Source organism: Poecile atricapillus, chromosome 3 (assembly GCF_030490865.1).
Source record: "Poecile atricapillus isolate bPoeAtr1 chromosome 3, bPoeAtr1.hap1, whole genome shotgun sequence".
In the NCBI taxonomy this organism is placed as follows: domain Eukaryota; kingdom Metazoa; phylum Chordata; class Aves; order Passeriformes; family Paridae; genus Poecile; species Poecile atricapillus.
Genome location: NC_081251.1, coordinates 108,807,189 through 108,826,347, shown reverse-complemented (window position 1 = coordinate 108,826,347; position 19,159 = coordinate 108,807,189). Strand labels below are relative to the sequence as shown.

The window sequence follows — 19,159 nt, the reverse complement described above, 5'->3', positions numbered from 1 at the left end:
CAAGACATGTTGAGGTTGTTTAAAGGCACATCTGGTTCTCTTTGCTAAATGTTCGAAGTGGGTAACATACTGTGTTTGAAATCCTTGCAGAAAGTGGTTTAAAAAACAAACTGTCCCACCCTAACATTAACAGAGGTGGAGAATGGAGTTCCTGTCTCAGAAAAAGTCTGAGCTTTGTGCTGACGATGCCGGCCTCCTTGCAAAGGTATGCCCTTCCCAGCAGCTCTGTGCTGTGCTCTTTGGGGTGCAGGTGTTAGGATAAACATTAATTTTGTGTGCTCTTGCCTTACTCTCTCTTATCTTTCAAGCTAATTGAAATAAATGACATAAGCAGCCAACGAACAGAAAACACAGTGACCGGGTATGTGCACTGGGAGCTGCTTGGAATGTGTACGCTGTCCCCTGTATAGCTCAGACTGCTAAACTCTAACTCCAGCAAGTCTTAAATCTGTTGACAACTGAAGGACTGAATCACTTTGGCTGTAGTGATTATCCCATACTGTGAAATGCTATTCTGGAAATTTGGACATTGACCTAAATGCTTACTCGATTTGCTTGTGCATTTGATCATCTCATTTCAGTTTATTTTCATTCCCAAGCCTGAGCTGAATTGGTTTTTTTGCAAGACACTTTGCAGAAGGTTGCCTGGCACCTCAGGAGAAGAGGGTCCATTTTAAAGTCATACTGGGACTGGTCACTCCAATTTCTCCCCCTACTTTTGTTGCATTATGCTACTTATGTAATATTTTAAGGAGGAGACACACAGGACCTTAGAGTTTCTGGTGCTCTGGTACACTGGAAAGTGCTTAACCTGGTAGCTCTTGGCTTCACTAGGCTGTCCTTGCAGATCATTTTTAGGAACTAAGAAATCTACATACATGCCCATTCAGGATTCAGTTCAAATATGTTATTTACCTCTTCATCTTACTCTTTACTGTGCATTGTTCCAGCAGCAGCAACAGAGGACAGCCTGTGCCAGTGAACTCTGCATTCCAGTTGTCTTTTTTTTCAGGAAGATACTAAACCATGATGTGTCATTGTAAATGCTTAATGCTGCTAATCCCTTTAGGCTCAAAACATTATTCACCAAGGTTTTCTGAAGAAGCAGCCTCTTAAGTCTGATGTTCAGAAAATCTGTAATGAAGCAAGTTTTTGTTTCAGGCTGTTCAAGTAAAATCACTTTTGGATATGGACTTTTGATATAGACACAATTTAAAATACCTTTTAATGACTACACAGAAACATTAGTTATGTTCAAATCAGACCACATGTCCAAAGGCAAAGAGACTGCACAAACTGTCCCGGTTTTCTTCTGGGCTTCCAAATCCAGCAGAAAACTGATGGCTTCTGTAGCTCTCAGCTTCTCATGTGTCCAGGAGCCTGGACTTCCAGCCCCAGTCCTTGGTGGTGCAACTCAGAACCTCTCAGCTGCTCTGCTGACCACTGCCCTAATATTGCCATAGACTTTGGATGGAGGACTTCCTGCAGAAGAAGGCACAAATCCAGTCAGAAAACAAGGTAATCTATCACAAAAATTGATGTGTTTTGCTCACACCTGTGTTAAAAGTGGAGAACTAAGCCAAAGGGTGAGAAGGCTGGTCCAGGTCAGTCACCCTGTCTTACTGCGAGTGCAGAGCTCAACTTCTGCTTTCAGAGTGGGTTGCTCCCTTTGGCTTTTGACACCCCTTAGGGAATGCTGCAGCTAAATCAAAAGCCAGCTGCCAACAAGCTATTTGCTTCAAATGTTGGTGTGGACAGGACAAGGAAAAGGGTGAGAGCTACAAAGCAGTTTCTCAAATTGTAAGATCTCTATGGAGTGAAGATTAGATAAGAGGACTTACCTAAAATTAGATTGCAAATTGCTGTTCGTGCCATTTTAATGTTCTGAAAAGATCCCAAAATATGAATTTTCCTGTAAAAAGCAAAGTAGCAGTAGTTAATGGAAAGTAACTTAGGAGATTACACATTTAATAGAGAACAGGAGGTTAGAGATAGGTGTGGAATTTTCTGTCAGTGAACTAGTTTCTTTTCTACAAAAAAGACAAAAAAAAACCCAACCAAAACCTACGGTGTAAGACCTGTGATCTTCCAAATATTTTTAAAATAGATTTTACTATTTGCAAATTTAAAACTAGCAGCTTCAGGAGGAAAGCACTGCTGTGCTGGTGAGTTCAACTTTATTTGTAAGAAGGAGTTCTTACACTGTGGGGAATGACTGAATTCTCTGTGTGCTGGTGACACTGTCATTCTCATAACAAAAGGCCAAATAACTTGTGTTCATTAAAATAGTCTCTTAAATATTTTTTCTTGTTACTACTCATAAATTTTAAGTTATCTTTGTTCCTGGCAGAGGACATGGATTAGCTGAGAGGTTGTGCTTTGCCTGGGAGGAAGTCAGGCTGTACTTACGCGTCAGCGAGAACGATGCGTGTCCTGGTCACATTTTCTATGGTGAATTTGGTTTTTCCACCTTTCCCTGCTATTCTCCCTATTGCTCTCGACAGATGATCTCCTTTCAAAGGTTTGACTGAAATGAGAATAGCATGCCCAGGGTAACAGCAGTGGTGTGTATTCCTGTTATGCTTCTCTTGGTCAAGTTGCTGGAAACAACTCATGCCAAGTGCCATGAAAGCAGCTTCACTTGTCAACACAGATCCATCTGGATTTCAGCTTTTTTTTGACTAGTAGTGCACACTGCATCCAATGCTGACAGGGTTTTTGGCATGCAAAAGTCTCCTTCAGAACTGCAGAGGAAGGCACTGCACTTCATGTTGAGGAAATGGAGTCAAAGTGCACCAAGTTAACACTGGTAGAATTAAGTAGATCAGGTTCAGATCCTGCTCTACAAGGGGACTCCAAGGTGTCCCAGTACTACATAAAATTAGATGTTTCTGGCTTTCCTGATCCTTGAGGGCAAGTGATACAAGTGGAGCAGGGGGAGAGAAAAAACAAACCCATACTAGCAGGATGCACACATGACTTTTTGAATGCTGCAGGAGAAAATACTCACCATCTGTAACTTCAAATGACTCTAGAAAAAGATCATCTAATCTGATGAGAGCAAGGGCATCCTAAAAGAGCAGGAAATCTGTTATCAGCAGTTATTTTGTTCTAGTACCACAGTTGAAAACTGCTGCCCTCTTTATACACATAACCTAGCAAGTAATAGCTAAAATTAAATCCACTTTTTTCAACAGCAATACAAATATTTCCATCTAGAGAACCCTGCACAGGCTTAGATGCCCCTGCATTCAGCCCTGCCTTCCCAGTTCTAGTGAATCCAGTACAGGTCTAGAGGAAGGAGCAGCCCCTACACCAATGAAAAAAAGTGGGTTTTGTTTTCTCCAACAGGCCCAGTCCTATTTAGTATCTGCTGATGATCTCGATGAGGGGATTGAGTCCATTTTTAGTAAATTTGCAGACGACACCAAGCTGCAAGTGTTGATCTGCTGGAGGGTAGGAGGGCTCTGCAGAGGGACCTGGACAGGCTGGATAGATGGGCCAAATCTGTTAATATAGGGTTAGTAAGTCCATGTGCTGTGTCCTACACTTTGGCCACAACAATCCCCTGCAGTGCTACAGGCTGGGGACAGAGTGGCTGGACAGTGGCCAGGCAGAAAGGGACCTGGGGGTACTGGTGACAGCCAGCTGAACACGAGCCAGCAGTGTGCCCAGGTGGCCAAGGAAGCAAACGGCATCCTGGGCTCTATCAGGAATAGTGTGGCCAGCAGGAGCAGGGAAGTCATTCTTCCCCTGTACTTGGCACTGGTCAGGCCACACCTTGAGTCCTGTGTTCAGTCCTGGGTGCCCCAATTTGGGAAGGATGTTGAGGTGCTCTCCAGAGAAGGGCAGAAAGGCTGATGAAGGGTCTGGAGCAAAAGTCCTGTGAGGAGCAGCTGATGGAGCTGGGGTTGTTTAGCCTGAAGAAAAGGAGGCTCAGGGGAGACCTCATCACTCACTACAACTCCCTGAAAGGAGGCTGTAGCCAGGTGGGGACCAGTCTCTTGTCCCAGAAACCAGCAACAGGACAGGAGGACACAGTCTCAAGCTGCACCAGGAAAGTTTATACTGGATATTAGGAAGTTCTTCACAGAAAGAGTGACTGGGCACTGGAATGGGCTTTCCAGGGAGCTGGTGAAGTCACCATCCTTGGAAGTTTTTAAAAAAGGACTGGATGTGGCACTCAGTGCCAGGGTCTGGTTGATAAAGTCGTATGTTGGACTTGATCTCAAAGGTCTTTTTCGACCTAGTTAATTCTGTGAGTTTTGCACAGACTGAAGGTTATTGGCTTGGGCTTAGGAAAAATGAACAGTCTCGACCTGTGCAGAGTAACTCAGAGACAGATTATTGCTTTATGCTTGTCTCATACAATCTGTGTCCTCTGTTTACTTGCTGTTCGAAGGCTACTTTTTTATCCGGCATTACCTTAAGAAACTGGATGTCTACTCTAGTCACAATTTCTAGAAAATATTAATTTCCAGAAAACCACCTATGGATTTTTCTTTATTTCTTACTGTAACTTGCAGAGAGGCCAGGGACAGAAGAGAAAACTAAAGCAATCTCACCATCTGGTTGTTGGGAGACTCACCTCTACCTGAAACCCAAGTATAAAGGCCTTCACAAAATCAGCTGCTTTTGTCAGAGCACTGAGATCTTTTGTCTCTTGACAAGTCTGCAAGACAAGAAGTTATGTTTGCAAATTAAGACCAAGCAACTTAGGAGCAGAACTTAAAAGTTATCAGCCTGTGCTTGGAGGGAAGAAAAGAGAAAAGCTGCTGAAAATCCACACCACCACTGACTGAGGAGAACCCTTTTGGTGGAGAAAACCCAAAACCAACACAAACTAAACTGCAGCAGCGAACAGCAGAAAAAAGAGAAGGATGGTGATGCCAGGAGAGTTATTCCAATGACAATATTCTAAAGATGCCTTAGCAGATGAATGAAACGCATTTCAAAGTTTTATAGTCATGATGGATATGGGCAAAATGCAATCAGCTTGATTAAGAACAAAACTACTTTGCATATCAAAAAGTGGTGTTAAAATCACAGGGTTTTCTCCTGCACAGTTACTGAGTGAAACTGCAGGAGTTCCTGCTCCTCCCTACCTTTCCCCTGAAGTTATTTCTAGGAAGTGTAAATAAGAGAAAACTCTGTCACCTTTCCTCCAGTTCCTGCCATCAAACTTGTGATAACATTTCATGGCTAGGAAGCAGAATTCCTGTTGTTGTCTGTATTTTCAGTGTTACATTAAAAGATCTCATATGTCAGTGTTGCTAATAACGGTGAGTTGTATGTCAAAACTTCAGATATGCCCTTAAAAACTCCTAGTGTGAACATTCCTTAGGAGGAATAAGGATAAAGAATGAGCATCTACAAGATTTACAGGTTTATACTGGTGTCTCTGCCTTAAAGTATTCTAGGGCAATCCATTAAAGAAAAATCACAGGCTATTAAACTATGAGCCCTTATCATCTGCCACAAGCAAAGGCACTAGTAGATTCAGTGCCCCTTAAAAGACACTGTTTATTGTCAGGTAATTATTTGGTAGCCTTAAATAGCTGGAAAACATTGAATTACAAAATTGTATCTAAGACATGGATGAAAATTCTTCCTTAATGCTATAGTACATAACTTTCTCCTACAAAAATTGAACACTCCCCTGGCTTCTACAGGCTCCTTCCGGAACAAACTTGTATTTTTGGATTTTACTTTCAGTAACTACTTGTTTTAAACAATAATTGCTCGATTTGATCCCCGGGGAGGTGACACCACACAGTCCCCATTTTTCCCAGCATTATATGGGATTTACGACTTTTCTAGTCCTTAATCTGTGGACCAAAAACATCCATGAGGAGAGGCCGTGCTTTTCAGGAGGCAGAATCATAGAATGGTAAGGGGTTGCAGTGGACCATAAGATCATCTACTCTCACCTCCCCGACCATGGGCAGGGACACCTGGCACTAAGCCAGGCTGCTCAAGGCCTTATCCAACCTGGCATTGACTGCCAGGCTTGGGGCAGCCCTGGGTAACCTGTTCCAGTGTCTCAGCACTCTCACGGTAAAAAAAATTCTTCCCAACATCCAAACTAAACTTCCCCTTTCAATTTTGTACCCGTAACTCCTTGTCCTGTCACTACAGCTCCTGACAAAGCGCTCCTCTCCGTTTTCCTCGGAGGCCCCCTCAGACACTGGAAGGTGCTGGGAGGTCCGCACACAACCCCTTCTCTTCCGCTTACCGGGGAAGGCAGAAGAAGATGCTCCCTTACCTTGATCTCAACGTTTCTCGTTTTCAAGTTGAACCTGATTTGAAGCTGCAGATGCTCCACGATGGGCGTGAATATCTTCATCCAGTTCTCCTTAAGCGGCGTGTACCTGTTGGCCGGCACAGGGATCTTCCTCAGCTCCCCTTTCCCGACCTGCCGAGGGCGAGAGGCAGCAGCAGGCCGTGAGGCGGGGGGACAGCAGAGAACCGGGGTGTGCATTTCCCCAGCGCCCCACCTACCCCGAGCGCCTCGGCGGCCACGGGCGGGAACGCCGGCCGCTTGCTGGGCCGCGGCTCCGCCGTGTCCATGGCAGCTCCGGCCGCCGGCTCCTCGCCGCCCGCCCGCCGCTTCCTCCGCCTCCGCCGGGACAGGACGCTGGTGAAGCCGCCAGCTGCTGAAGCCGCCGCGTCGCCCTCCATGTCGGCCGCTGCACACGCGTGGTGCCCCCGCCGCCGGAAGGGGCTGGCGGCCGCTGCCGCCGCATCCGCCGGGGCGGGGCGGTGCGGGCCGGCATGTCGGCGGCGCTGGGGCCGGAGCGGCCGCAGGTGGTGGCGCACGCCCAGCAGGCGCTGAGCTACACCGTGTTCGATTGCAAGTGGGTGCCCCGCAGCGCCCGCCTGCTGTGCCTGGGCAGCGCCGCCCGCGGCACCGGCGTGGTGCAGCTGTACGAGCTGCACGGAGCCCGTCTGGAGCTGCTGCGGGAGGTGAGCGCGGGCCCCTCGGGAACGGCTGTCCAGAGCCGGGGATAAAAACCAGGAGCTGGTTTCCGTGTTAAATGTGCCGATTCAGTGATATCCTGTCGTTTCTTGATACGGGGTAACTTTATCGCTCTCCACAACTCCCCGAAGGGCTGTAGCCGGGTGGGAGTCTCCTCCCGGGCAACCAGGGACAGAACAAGGAGGCATAGACTTAAGCTGCTGAGGTTTAGATTCCACATCAGGAAGGATTTCCTCACAGAAAGGGTCATTAGACCTTGGAATGGGCTGCCCGGAGAGGTGGTGGGGTCCCCGTCCCTGGAGATGTTTAAGGGAAGACTGAATGTGGCACTCGGTACCATGGTTTAATGGACAAGGTGGTGGCAGGTCACAGGTTGGACTCGACCATCCCAGAAGCCTTTTTTCAATCTAACCGAGGCTGTGATTCTCTGATTTTGTTTTGCCGTGTTTTTCATGTGTTGTGTTACGGGTTTCTGCTTTCTGTCTGTGTTTGGCTTTTTTTTGAGCGTTTTCTCGTTTGTTTGTGTTGGGTTTTTTGTTGTCATTTGGACTTTTGCTTGATTGATTGTTTTTTGATTGGTTTTTGGGTTGTTTTTTTGCTGGTTGGTTGGTTATTAGCTTTTTGTTCGGTTGGTTTTTTCCTCTCAGATTGATCTTTGCGTGTTTGCTGCTTCTGAGGCATAGCAGTTCCTCAGGTGCATAAGGCCCCACTAGGCCACAAGCAGAATGTTTTTCTTCATGACCAGTAAACTTGACCCTCTGCTTTTCTGTGCACAAGGATTAAACTCAAAGTGTAGCCTGCCTTCGATAGCATTTTGATAGTATTTTGCACCATTTATCCCATGTGTTTCACTGGCACTTGCCCCTGTGCACTCCCGAGAACTGCGTGGTCTGTGGGTAATTTTGCCTATTCCATGTGCTGACAAAGACATTTCCTTTCTTTAAAAGATCGAAAAGCCCAAACCTATAAAATGTGGGACCTTTGGTGCTACATCTCTGCAGCAAAGATACTTAGCTACAGGAGATTTTGATGGAAACCTTAACATATGGTAAGCACAGATATTCTCTGGAAGCGTTTTCACTTAATGTTGTTCACATCTGTCTGAACAGAGGTTTCTCTTTGTGGCTTTTGCATGAGATGCTCTCCGTGCTGCCCGTGGTTGGGACCCAGTGCAGGCTTTGCTGGCTACTGTATTTGGGCCATGCCTGTTTTGTAGAAACAACACAGAATTCTGCACTGTGTTTAATTCAGTGCTGCTTCACTCCCCTCTTCTCTGTGCAGCTACAAAAACCTGTTGAAGTTCTGTGAGCTTGTCCTCTGAAAAGAGGCTTTGAATGGATGCAAACAAGATTGTAATGTATAGATTAAATATATATTTTATATATATTAAATATATATTTTATGTATAATATATATTTAAATATATATTTTATATATTTTATATATTTTTAATATTTTTAATCTTGAAATTTCAAATGTTTCCTCTAGGTCTCTGAATTATTTGTGTAACTGATGTCTAGGTAAATTTATGATCAAATAAAGTAGTGTCAAAAGGAGATTGTTTATTGTCATTATTATTATATCGCCCTGTATCAAGGAACTACTGGTTCTTGTTGGAATTGCAAGAATTACATGGAACTGTTACTAGTTGAAATTTGAAATAAAATTCTGTAGGATTCTCGAAGAATGGGAATCAGTGGGAAAGAACCATGAAACTCATGGCTGGATACAATATTCACCTGAAGTTAAAGAGCAGTAATCAGAGCTAGGTGGGGATCAACGAATCAAGTTATTTTATAGACCTGCTGAAAGCAAAGCTAATTGGAGTGTTTCAGTCTGTAGTGTGATTCACTTTTGAGCCCAGTGTAAAAACTGGGTTTGAGCAGTTGCTGTGGTGGATCCCACAACTGCCTTTACAAACAGGGAGATCCAGAACAGAGCAAAACCTTTTGGAGCAGTCTAAAGCAGTAGCCAAAGAAGGAATCAAAGACTCACAGTTGTTAGTGGTGATATCCATATTTGTTCTCACCGTTAATCTGAGCTTTTACGATTTGTACTCAAGTTTCCTTTCATTTTTATACAAATCCTGAGTGTCAAGGAAAAATGCCATGTTTTCTGTTCTTTTTCTTTCTTGCCTAGGAATTTAGAAGCTCCTGAAATACCAGTGTATTCTGTGAAAGGTCATAAGGAAATCATAAACAGTATAGATGGTGTAGGTGGCTTAGGAATTGGGGAAGGTGCACCAGAAATTGTGACTGGCAGTCGAGATGGTGAGTTAGTGAACTCTGCAAGTCTTTCCAGTTCCTCTGAGCCTGCAAGCTCTCGATGGCAGGGCACAGTCTGCCATCCGAACTAGTTACAAACTGTTGCAACTAGTTCTTTGTACACTGTCTTTTGGATCTTGCTTGGGGCCCATTTTCTCTAATTCTTCTAGAAGCCACAGATAAGGAAAAGGTATTGTTGTCACTGGGCATGAGACAGAAGGAACACAAACCAGAATAAATGAAAAATATCAGCTAGAGAAAATACACCCTTAACAAATGTTTTCACTCTGTTTTTGTTTTTGTGGTTCTTTCTTATATCCACAAAACACAGTGAGGCTTTCTAGAATTGAAGGAGTTGCTCCTGTCTTTTGAATTATTAGGATGAAAAGCAAAAGGCTTTCCTGGGAAGGTGAACACAGTATGACAGTGTATTCCTGACACAAAATCTATTGTCTTTCTGTCCCAGGAACTGTGAAGGTGTGGGACCCGAGGCAGAATGACACTCCTGTGGCTAATATGGAACCTGTACAGGGGGAGAGCAAAAGAGACTGCTGGACTGTGGCATTTGGTAATTGATCAGATTATAACCATTCCTCCCTCTCATATGATTGTGCTTTGATGATTATCCATGTATTTCAGGATGCTGTGGAAAACTTTATTTTAAATGGATGCATAAGTAGCAGGTTTTCCTTTTCTACACTGTTAAATTTATGTGTGTGGCTTTTTTCTTCAAAATAAACCAGTTTTGTGGGTTTGTGATAGGTTTTGGACTCATTCTCTAATCACTTTTGGTCACCATTTGTAGTTGGACTTGATCATCTTGAAGGTCTTTTCCACCTAAATGGTTTGATGATTCTGTGGTTTCACAGATAAGCTGTGCAAGCTTTATTTATGTGCCTGGGAATGTAAAAACAGTTTATCCAGCTGTATGGGCCTGAAGGAGTGTAAATGCTGCCATGTACAGGGAACCCATCACTGTTGCAGTGTAGTTCCAGCTACTAAGCATTAAGGAGTTAATTAAAGAGAAGACCCTTGAAGCTTAAGAGCTAATTAAAGAAAACAGCAATGCTTGATGTGAGCTCTGCATTTTTCTTTGGAAAGAGCAAAGCTGCTTGTGTCCTACACAAGATTTTTCTAGACCCTTCAGGTTTGAAAACCATCCAGTTCACCACATCTTAGTATCCCAACAGTAACTTCTTGTTGTTGTTGTTGTTGTATAAATGGAAGTTGAACTGCAGGCCTGGGACTTCCAAAATTTACAGGCTAAAGAGGTTTTGTGTTTTCTGCTTAATTCTCTCTCTGCATCCAGGCAATGCTTACAATCAAGAAGAACGTGTTGTATGTGCTGGATATGACAATGGTGACATTAAATTGTTTGACTTAAAAACCATGTCACTACGATGGGAGACCAACATTAAGAATGGGGTAAGAAAATCATAAAAGTATTTTTCATTCCAGCTCCTATATAAAGATGGAAAAATTAAAAGTACTCTGTCTGTGTGAAACTTACCCAGAAGATGTTTCTGCTAAGACTGCACCAAAGAATAATTTTCTTTCGGTTCAGCAAGTTGTATCCCTCACATTCTTGATCAGGACAGGATGGGGTATTTTTCAGTGGATTCATGTTTTCAGATGAACTTGTTTATTTCCTATTTGGTGATGATATTATTGTGGAAATAACCAATGATTAATACATATTTACAAATCACAAAACACCCATTTTTTTTTTACAGTGGCTGAATTACACAACTGAATTTATCTTGTTCTATATCCAGGTTTGCAGTGTGGAGTTTGACAGAAAAGATATAAATATGAATAAGCTGGTGGCCACATCACTTGAGGGAAAATTCCATGTTTTTGATATGAGAACTCAGCATCCAACCAAAGGTTTTGCTTCTGTTTCAGAGAAGGTATGGGGAGACTGAGAATTTCTTAATAAGAGAAAAAAACTTTCTAAATTCATGCTGTCAAATTATTACAGCTAATTAGTACAAGAAAATAAGAAATGCCCAGGCTGCTTTATAAAACTTTTTTTTTGTTTGTTTGGTTTGGTTTGGTTTTGTTTTTAGTGAACAAAATCTGGTGATAATTCAAGAAAATGCACTTTTGTGGTGAAGTTCTTTAGGACTTCCTTTTTTTAGAAAAGGCTGAGTTTCAACTCAGTATCTCTTGGTATTTTCCGTACTATCATTCAAAGCAGATAAGGTGTTGGACGTACTTTATTCTGAATCAAAAAAGTTTTTTATAGGATAAAACAATAAATTTAATTAATTTATTTATAAATAATTTTGTAATGAAATGTGAAAATATAATTTGTTGTTCATTTAGTGCATTCAGGCTATTCTTTGTGGACATTTGCAGACAGATATGCATTAAGTCAGAGGAGGTGTTGGGGTTTTTCCCTAAGTGATTCCTGTTACATGATCTCAGTGCCCTGGTTGAGGTTTGAGTTGTTGACTATATGTTGTGTTTGCACAGTGTTTGTAATATATTCCCTTCCAGTAATAATTTTAAGAGATACCATACAGTGAAATTAACCATCCACTATGGCAAGGCTGGCCCTCTTCATACAAGTGATCTGTTTTAAGATTCTGTGTTCTTTCTGATTAAGTTCATCCCCAAATGACTTCTGTACAATGCTGATTTCTTTTTATTAGGCACAAAAATCTACCATTTGGCAGGTTCGACACCTGCCACAGAACAGAGATATATTTATGACAAGTGGAGGATCTGGGAGCCTTCATCTGTGGAAATAGTAAGTGATCACTTCTCCAGCCAGGAGTAAGAAACCAACCATTTAATGATTTAAGAAAGAATCTTTCTGAAAATGCTGAGTGGGGTCCCGCTTCCAACCTCAGAATATCTGGTTGAAATTACTGCTTACAAATGCAGTAGAAAGGGTGATTTCAGTGTCAGTACATGATCTGGAATCTTGAATGAATCCCTGAGAGACTGTGACAGCACAGGTGAATCTTGCCCTTGTTGTCTTAACGTAATGAAGATCTGATTAAATCCGTGGTTAACAAGATGATAAATGGAAAAAAATGGGTTTCTTAAAATTCTCATATGGTAGCAATTACATCTGAGAAGAATATTGAAAGCCTTGACTTAATGATTCTTATATTTCTATTTTCCTACATTACATGGAAAATTAATTTAATTGTCCTAAATGCAATGAAGTTGGTGCATTAAGTTTCAGAAGCATAGTTTTGCTGGAATTTTTCTGCCTGTGGTAAAAGCCAACCAATTAAAAAATGAAGAGCTATAGGAGATAACTGTCAAGATTCAAAATTTCCTACCTCCATTTTTCTTCCATGAAAGGTCTACTAAATTATGCAGTGTAGATATAGCTGGGTACGATTATTCATTTATTTTAAGACATTTATTTTCCTTATCTGTAGAGCAGGAAATAAAGAGGATGATGATGTGCTTGTATTAATAAATTTCTAAGCAGTTGTTTCTGTTTCACTTTTCTCGTTGGCAGTGAGTACCCAGCCCAGCGCTCCAAGAAGGATTCGGAAGGATCTGAGATGGGGGTGGCAGGATCTCTTAGTCTCTTGCAGAATGTGACTCTGTCAACACAGCCCATCTCTAGCCTGGACTGGAGCCCTGACAAAAAGGGACTGTGTGTCTGTGGGGCTTTCGACCAAACTGTGAGGGTGCTGATAGTTACAAAGCTTAACAAAATTTGACAAGAAAAGTAGAATTTCTGATGAGAAAGCAATATAGTTTGCAGTCTGTAAATATGGGAGGAGGAGCCCTTCTATTTCTAATTTAATTTTTTTCCTTAATAAAACTGGATTAAAGAAATAGAAGCCAGATTTTTCTAATGAAAGTTCAGATACGTGCAGTTATAGTTGTTTGGCTGATTATGCTGTTATGACTTGAAGTTGCCTGGGCACAAAATTTAACCTTCTAGAAATGTGAATTTACACTTAAAATAAAATGTGCCTTTGTGTTAACACAGCTCTGTAATTTCAGAGTTCACTTGGGTCTGTGTTCGGTTTATTCACAGGGCAAATCTCTTCACACTTGTTAAATGGTTTGGCTTTATTATATCTGGTGTTGTCCATGTGCATTCATGCAGTGGGAACTACTACAGAAACTCAGTGTGTTTGTTATTTGATTTATTAATTAGAATGTTTGTTAAAGTGACTTAGAATTCTTTGATACAATAGAGAAATGATAAAAAAGAGTAAAATATTCAGGTTTAATAGAGTAAGGTTTTTATTGATGATCATACTGAAATTAAACTACAGAGCAAAATGCACTGTTTATTATTTTAGTTGGGTTTCCTGTTTAGTTTATATGTTCAGTTGTTTTTGTATCTGTTTTCAACTTGGTATTCTACAAATAAAATTATGTATAGTGTTTTCTTAATATGAACAAAGTATATTATTCAAATATCCTGAGATTTAGAGAAGTAATGTACAGAAAAACCTCACATGCTGTTAAACCCTAGACTTCGTGGAATGGAGAAATCCTTCATGCCTGTGTAGCAGAGGGTGGGCAGGAGGAGCATTTCAGTAGCCCATAAACACAGTGTGTCTCTGGAAGTCCTTGGTTTTAGTAGGTCACTGATACTCTCCTCTAGCTTGTCTACAAACTTAGGTTCTTGTATCTCAGATTTAACAAGGGCCAGCAGGGATGAAAACACAGGGAATTGTTTTCAAATATTTTTCCACAAAATATTTTGTAGAAGACAAAAATTTGAGATTCAGCTGTCTTCCCCAAGACTTGATGGCTTGCTTTCAATGTAGTATTTCTTATATGATTTTTTTTTTTTTTGACCCTAGTAATCCCATCTCCTTTTGAGCATGGTGCACTGCTGAGAGCATATTCTGAAATTATTTTAAATGTCCTTCTTAGGGTGCATTCCAGCAGGAGGAAATAGGGGAAACTATTACCCCGCAGTCTTGGTTATGGCTTGCTTTGGGAGAATTCAAGTGCTTTGAGTCTAAAATGCACTGTTCAAAGATGGCTTCCATTAGCTTTGTGCTGTAAATAAAATATACTCACTGAAAAGTGTGAAAGGCAGTGGAAATACCTGGAAATATGTCTTTAACAGTAACTCTCAAGCACAGAGTAAGGGAAGAAAAAGCTCTCAGTGTAGGTACCTGCAAGAGAAAACAAAAATCTCCTGAGCACAGGACTGGGTTCTTGGTGCTATTTTTATGTACTTGTCCTGCAGCAAAAATGTCCCTTCTTTATTCAAACAACTCCAGGGAGATCTCCTAGTGGGATACAACTTAGAGCAGGAACAACAATTCTTAAAGCTCCACGGGCCTCAAAAATATGAAATATGTGCTACCTTTGTACACTTAATTTTGAGATTCATTTTACTTCTTGTTTTGAAAATGAAGAAATGTGTTCCCCTTGTGAGTAGCTGGTTTCATGAAAACATGACAGTTTGCATATCAGGCCTTGCAAAAAACTGAGAGCTGTAGGAAAGCACAGATGGAAGTTGCTGTGTCTTTGTTCCTTAAAGGTAAGTAGCTGTACCTGTGTACCTACAAAATGAAAGTTACTGGCTGGAGAGAAGAGCTGTTGCTTGCGCTTGTACTGTGCTTTATCCCCTCAGCAGATTGGATTTCTGCTTCTTCGAGGCTAAACCAGAAACTTAAGCAGACCAAAAGCTGGCTGTGGCAGCCCAGCCTGCTCTATTTATAGTCCTTCCCCCTCTTGCTGAAGACTGGCACCTTGCCTCTGCAGCCTGCAGAGCTGAAGTGTGTTCTAAATAAAATCATAATGCATCTGGGATGTCATGCCCAGACCAAATGCTCTCTGACGCAGCACCGAGGAGCGCTCTGGAAAACCCCTGCCTCGCCCAAGGCTGGGAAATGGAATGTGCTACCCAATTTGGAGTGACTACATTTAACAAGTGTATCTCCCTGGCAGCTATCGCTTGTTTCCTGTGCAAACCATCCCTGTGTGCTCATGGAAGAAAATAATCTGTTTATGGGCACAACTGCAGCCTGTATACAGGGACATCACATGTTTTTTGGGATTTTGCTTTGTGTTTTTTTAACAAGATGCTGCCCAAATCCACAACTATCAGGTTTGGGTTTTCTGTTTCACACCAGTGTACTTACTTTGAGTTTCACCATTTGTACAAGTCCTTGGAGATTACAACCTTCCAAGGTTTCGGTGTGTCATACAATATATAGGGGCTTTTTTGTCATGAAAAGAAAAAGGTACTTTACAGTTTAGGCATGACTTGGACTGAATTTTAAGCAATGTAAGGCAAGTTATAACTCTCTGAGAAGCTACAATGCTGTGCTCTCACCTCTTCACAGCAACTGATTCTGCTAGGGCCATCATGGAATTGCTACAAAGAAGGAAGATGGGGAATTGCACAGAAAAAGACATTGCTCTCCAGTGATTCCTTCAGAGACAGCAGACACAGTTTGTCAGTACTGTTCAGCTCACCTTCCCCAGATTATTCCTTTCAAATAGATTTGATAGCAAAGAAGGATTGTTTGGTTAAGCTGACTGATTTGTAAGTAAGAGCCTTGTGGCCTGCATATTCAACTTGGTAATGAAGTTGTCTAAAGTTGGTATTGACAAAGTGCCAGGAAAATACATTGATTTACTGCTTTTTTTACCTCCTTATTAATCCTTCATTTTCTTGCTCATGATGTTGTTACTGTCAAGTTTTCAGAAGCATGCACTCTAAACAGAACTGCCCACTCCTCAAAAATGTTCAGACCACAGTCTGTATGTCTACCATGTATTTAAAGCCTTCATATATGCAAAATACTTTGCAGTGGCAAACCCAAGTCCCAGTACTTTGTGCAAGGGCGGCTGTTGACTCGGGCAGGAGCCAAGAGCTGTATCACTCGGAGTGCACTGCAAAGCACAGCCGTGGGACTGCCTCTGGCAGTGCAGGTTCAGCCCAGAGGAATGACCAGATGGGATTTCTGTGGATCTGGGCCAGAGCTACTCGATGACTTGATGGGGGTGACCGGTTCTAGCCTTGGCTGTGAAATGTTTCCAGTACCTGCTGGCCTTTTTGGGAGGACCTGCTTCCCACAGCACAGCCTGCCTTCAGAGCTGCTCAACACTGTCCCACAGAGGACACTGGAAGTGGATTAGTGTTTCCTGATGGCTGCAAGAGTATCCAGGGTCTCAAGGGCAGTGAGTAGCTGCCTCACATTCTGGGCTGTCTCCTCCTCAGCCACCAAAAAGGCAATTGTCACAGCAGTTTTGCAGGATCCTGCAGCAAAGGTGATCACAGCAAGGCATCTCTTCCCAATGGTATTCCTTCAGTATTATATTCTGAAATGGTTGATCTGGACCAGCTGGCCCAATGCTTTGCTGGTGTGATTCAGGACTGGAGCATGAGCAGGAGCTGCTTCTAATAGGTAATAATAAAGGCAGCCTTGCTTTGGAGACTAGCTCAATTCAACAGTATGGTCCCACATTTTATCAATCTCTGAGCCAAAGAATGAGCCCACTGCTGTTTAGCTTAGTACAACTACACTCTCTCCTCTGGGATTTTTCTTCAAAGAGTACTTTCCTCTCTTTCCAAGAGATCTCCCCCTCTCCTGCCTGTACTCCCCTGCCTCTGCAGTCTTAGTTAAATCTTCTGTCACCATCTCCATGTATGGGGATGTGCAGAGGGAGCTGAGGTGCAGAACCATGTGAAGGCACCTTTAAGTTCTCTCTTCTCTTATGCCTGGCAGTAAAAATAACCTGTGCAGAATGTAGGGACTGGGGTTCCCTTTCCAGGACAATGGCTCTTTCCACTCTTGAAAGAGTGCAAGAGGCCACCCAAGGCTGACAGTCTCTACTTCACACCCTGACTTCCTTCTGGGGTAGCCATGTATATTAAAGAGTGTTTTAATTGTCTAGAGCTTAATGATGGTGACAGAAGGGTTGAGCCTTTATGGGTAAAAATGAGGGGGGCAGGCCAACAAGTCAGATACCCTGATGGGAATCTGTTAGAGGTCATCCATCCAGGGTGAGGAGGCAGATTAAAGGCTCTATAAGCAGCTGGGAATTTCACAATTGCTAGTCCTTGTTCTTGTGGGGGACCAGATGTCTGCTAGAAATACAGCAGAGAGGAAACTGTTGAGAAGGTTCCTGAAATGTGCAGCTGAACAGAGAGTGTTGGCTGGAACTTGGGGGAAAAAAGAGAGTTTATGACCTCTGGAAGAAGGGGCAGGCAACTCAGAAGAAGAATGTCATGAAGTTTTATGGAGGGAGAAAATTAGAAGGGCCAAAGCCCAGGTAGAACCTGTCTACTGCCACAAAACAAAAAAATCCTTCTTAAAGACATTAGCAACAAATGGAGGGCTAAGGAAAATCTTCATCCTTTATTGGATGCCAGAGGAAACACAGTGACAAAGGATGAAGGTAAAGGTTGAGGTACTTGTTGCCTTGTTTGCCACAGTCTTTAGTAGAAGACCACAGTCTTAAAACGAGCAGCTGAAGAAGCTGGGGTTGTTTGGCCTGGAGAAAAGAAGGCCCAAGGGAGACCTTATTGTTCTGAAATGAGGTTGTAGCCAGATGAGGGTTGGCCTCTTCTAGGTAACAAGCAACAGGATGAAGAAATGGCCTCAGCTGGTGCCAGGGAAGGCTCAGACTGGATATTTGGAAAAATTTCACTGTGGTGAAGACACGGTAATCAAGCTTTGGAAAAGGCTGCCCAGGGAAGTGGTGAAGTCACCATCCCTAGTGGTATTTAAAAGGACTTAGAGACATGGTTTAGCGGTGGGTTAACTTGATGATCTTTCCTAAGGATTCCTTTCTAAACAATGCTATGATTGTATGGTTCTTAAGCATGGCAGTGAAGCTGAATATTTTTCATCACTATGAAAAGTCTATCAGCAGCATAAATAAGACAGACAAGCTCTCCTAGGTTGCTTGTGATTTTAAGGTTATGAAACACTGAAAACATTCTCTGGAGCTAGAGGACATGTGGCTTGCAGAAGAGCAGTAAAGCCCACAGAACTGCACAGCAGTTGAGACATGATGGGACCTTTTCACGTGACAGTGGATCAGAATTAGTAGCTCAGCCTGTTTACCAGATTGCACTGTATCAGTTGTTCACTATTAGACTGACTGTTACAGCTGAAATTACTCTTTCCATCAAGTAAATTCCTAGTTAACTCCCTAAGTCTCAGCTGCTTTTGGAGTGTCTATTTACAGTAAAACCCACCACTAGCGAAATTCAGGAAGATGCAGCTAATGAAACCAGTTCCTCCCAGGCCAAACCTTTCATTTTTAGGTCATCAGTCTTCCTGAAGAGGTGACAGAAATCCTCCTTGTTTCTTTCTGGCACAGCTTGAGGAGGCAGGATTCTGTGGCCTGTTCAGCAGATGTGAGGGACGCACCTGCCCTGCAGAAGTATGTGATGGCACAGGCCTGTGGCATCTTTATATCCAGGAGTGTTTTCACTTCCTGCCATTTGCACTCCCTTCCTCCCACATCCTGCTGTTTCAGAGTGCATAAGAAATGCAACAGCAGCCACACTGGGTTAGGCCAAAGACTTCTATCCTGCTTCTTCAGGGGGCATGATAAGATAAATAAATATTAAAAACCACTTTAAAATGACAACTACAATTTGGGTCCTAAGTTTAATTTACTCCTAAAGTTGTCTTAGGCTTTCTGCTAAAACAGAGTATAAAATATATGATTCTATTGAATTTAGGCACAGAAGCTAACAAGTGAGACAGGTGGAATGCCAATGCATTTAAAAATAAACCTCAATTTCTAATACAATTTACTTCCGCAATCTTAGTAAAAGAGAGATAGCTGTAAAAAAATTACAGCTTCACATACTAATTGGAAGAAATGCAATCTTAGAATACTATCAGGACAAATACTCTATACATGATAAATTGCTTTCAATTTACTTCTACAGTTTCCATATATAAATGTATTTAACCTAATAGATATATATATACATTCA

General features: G+C 42.3%; 2 protein-coding genes across 2 annotated transcripts; one reads left to right on the top strand and one right to left on the bottom strand.

Moving 5' to 3' along the window:
• Positions 1 to 1,202: 1,202 nt before the first annotated feature.
• On the bottom strand, positions 1,203 to 6,767 carry PNO1 (partner of NOB1 homolog). Its single transcript, XM_058834093.1, has 7 exons — positions 6,502 to 6,767; positions 6,266 to 6,415; positions 4,589 to 4,672; positions 3,011 to 3,071; positions 2,410 to 2,527; positions 1,842 to 1,912; positions 1,203 to 1,482 (listed from the first exon to the last, which is right to left on the bottom strand). Exons 1-7 carry the CDS (start codon positions 6,679 to 6,681, stop codon positions 1,415 to 1,417), a joined length of 732 nt encoding a protein of 243 aa, XP_058690076.1. The 5' UTR covers positions 6,682 to 6,767; the 3' UTR covers positions 1,203 to 1,414.
• Positions 6,768 to 6,774: 7 nt separating this feature from the next.
• Positions 6,775 to 14,032, top strand: DNAAF10 (dynein axonemal assembly factor 10). The gene is made up of 8 exons (XM_058834091.1): positions 6,775 to 6,966; positions 7,927 to 8,027; positions 9,119 to 9,249; positions 9,710 to 9,811; positions 10,553 to 10,668; positions 11,019 to 11,153; positions 11,901 to 11,998; positions 12,728 to 14,032. Exons 1-8 carry the CDS (start codon positions 6,775 to 6,777, stop codon positions 12,933 to 12,935), a joined length of 1,083 nt encoding a protein of 360 aa, XP_058690074.1. The 3' UTR covers positions 12,936 to 14,032.
• Positions 14,033 to 19,159: the final 5,127 nt, after the last annotated feature.

Excerpts from the sequence above, each read along its gene's own strand:
- PNO1 (XM_058834093.1), bottom strand. The coding sequence starts at position 6,681 with ATGGAGGGCGACGCGGCGGCTTCAGCAGCTGGCGGCTTCACCAGCGTC. Across the intron at positions 6,416-6,501 it reads TGGCCGCCGAGGCGCTCGGG|GTCGGGAAAGGGGAGCTGAG; the intron begins GTAGGTGGGGCG and ends CGCCCTCGGCAG. Across the intron at positions 3,072-4,588 it reads TACTTGGGTTTCAGGTAGAG|GATGCCCTTGCTCTCATCAG; the intron begins GTGAGTCTCCCA and ends CTGCTCTTTTAG.
- DNAAF10 (XM_058834091.1), top strand. The coding sequence starts at position 6,775 with ATGTCGGCGGCGCTGGGGCCGGAGCGGCCGCAGGTGGTGGCGCACGCC. Across the intron at positions 9,812-10,552 it reads CTGCTGGACTGTGGCATTTG|GCAATGCTTACAATCAAGAA; the intron begins GTAATTGATCAG and ends CTCTGCATCCAG. Across the intron at positions 11,154-11,900 it reads TTGCTTCTGTTTCAGAGAAG|GCACAAAAATCTACCATTTG; the intron begins GTATGGGGAGAC and ends TCTTTTTATTAG.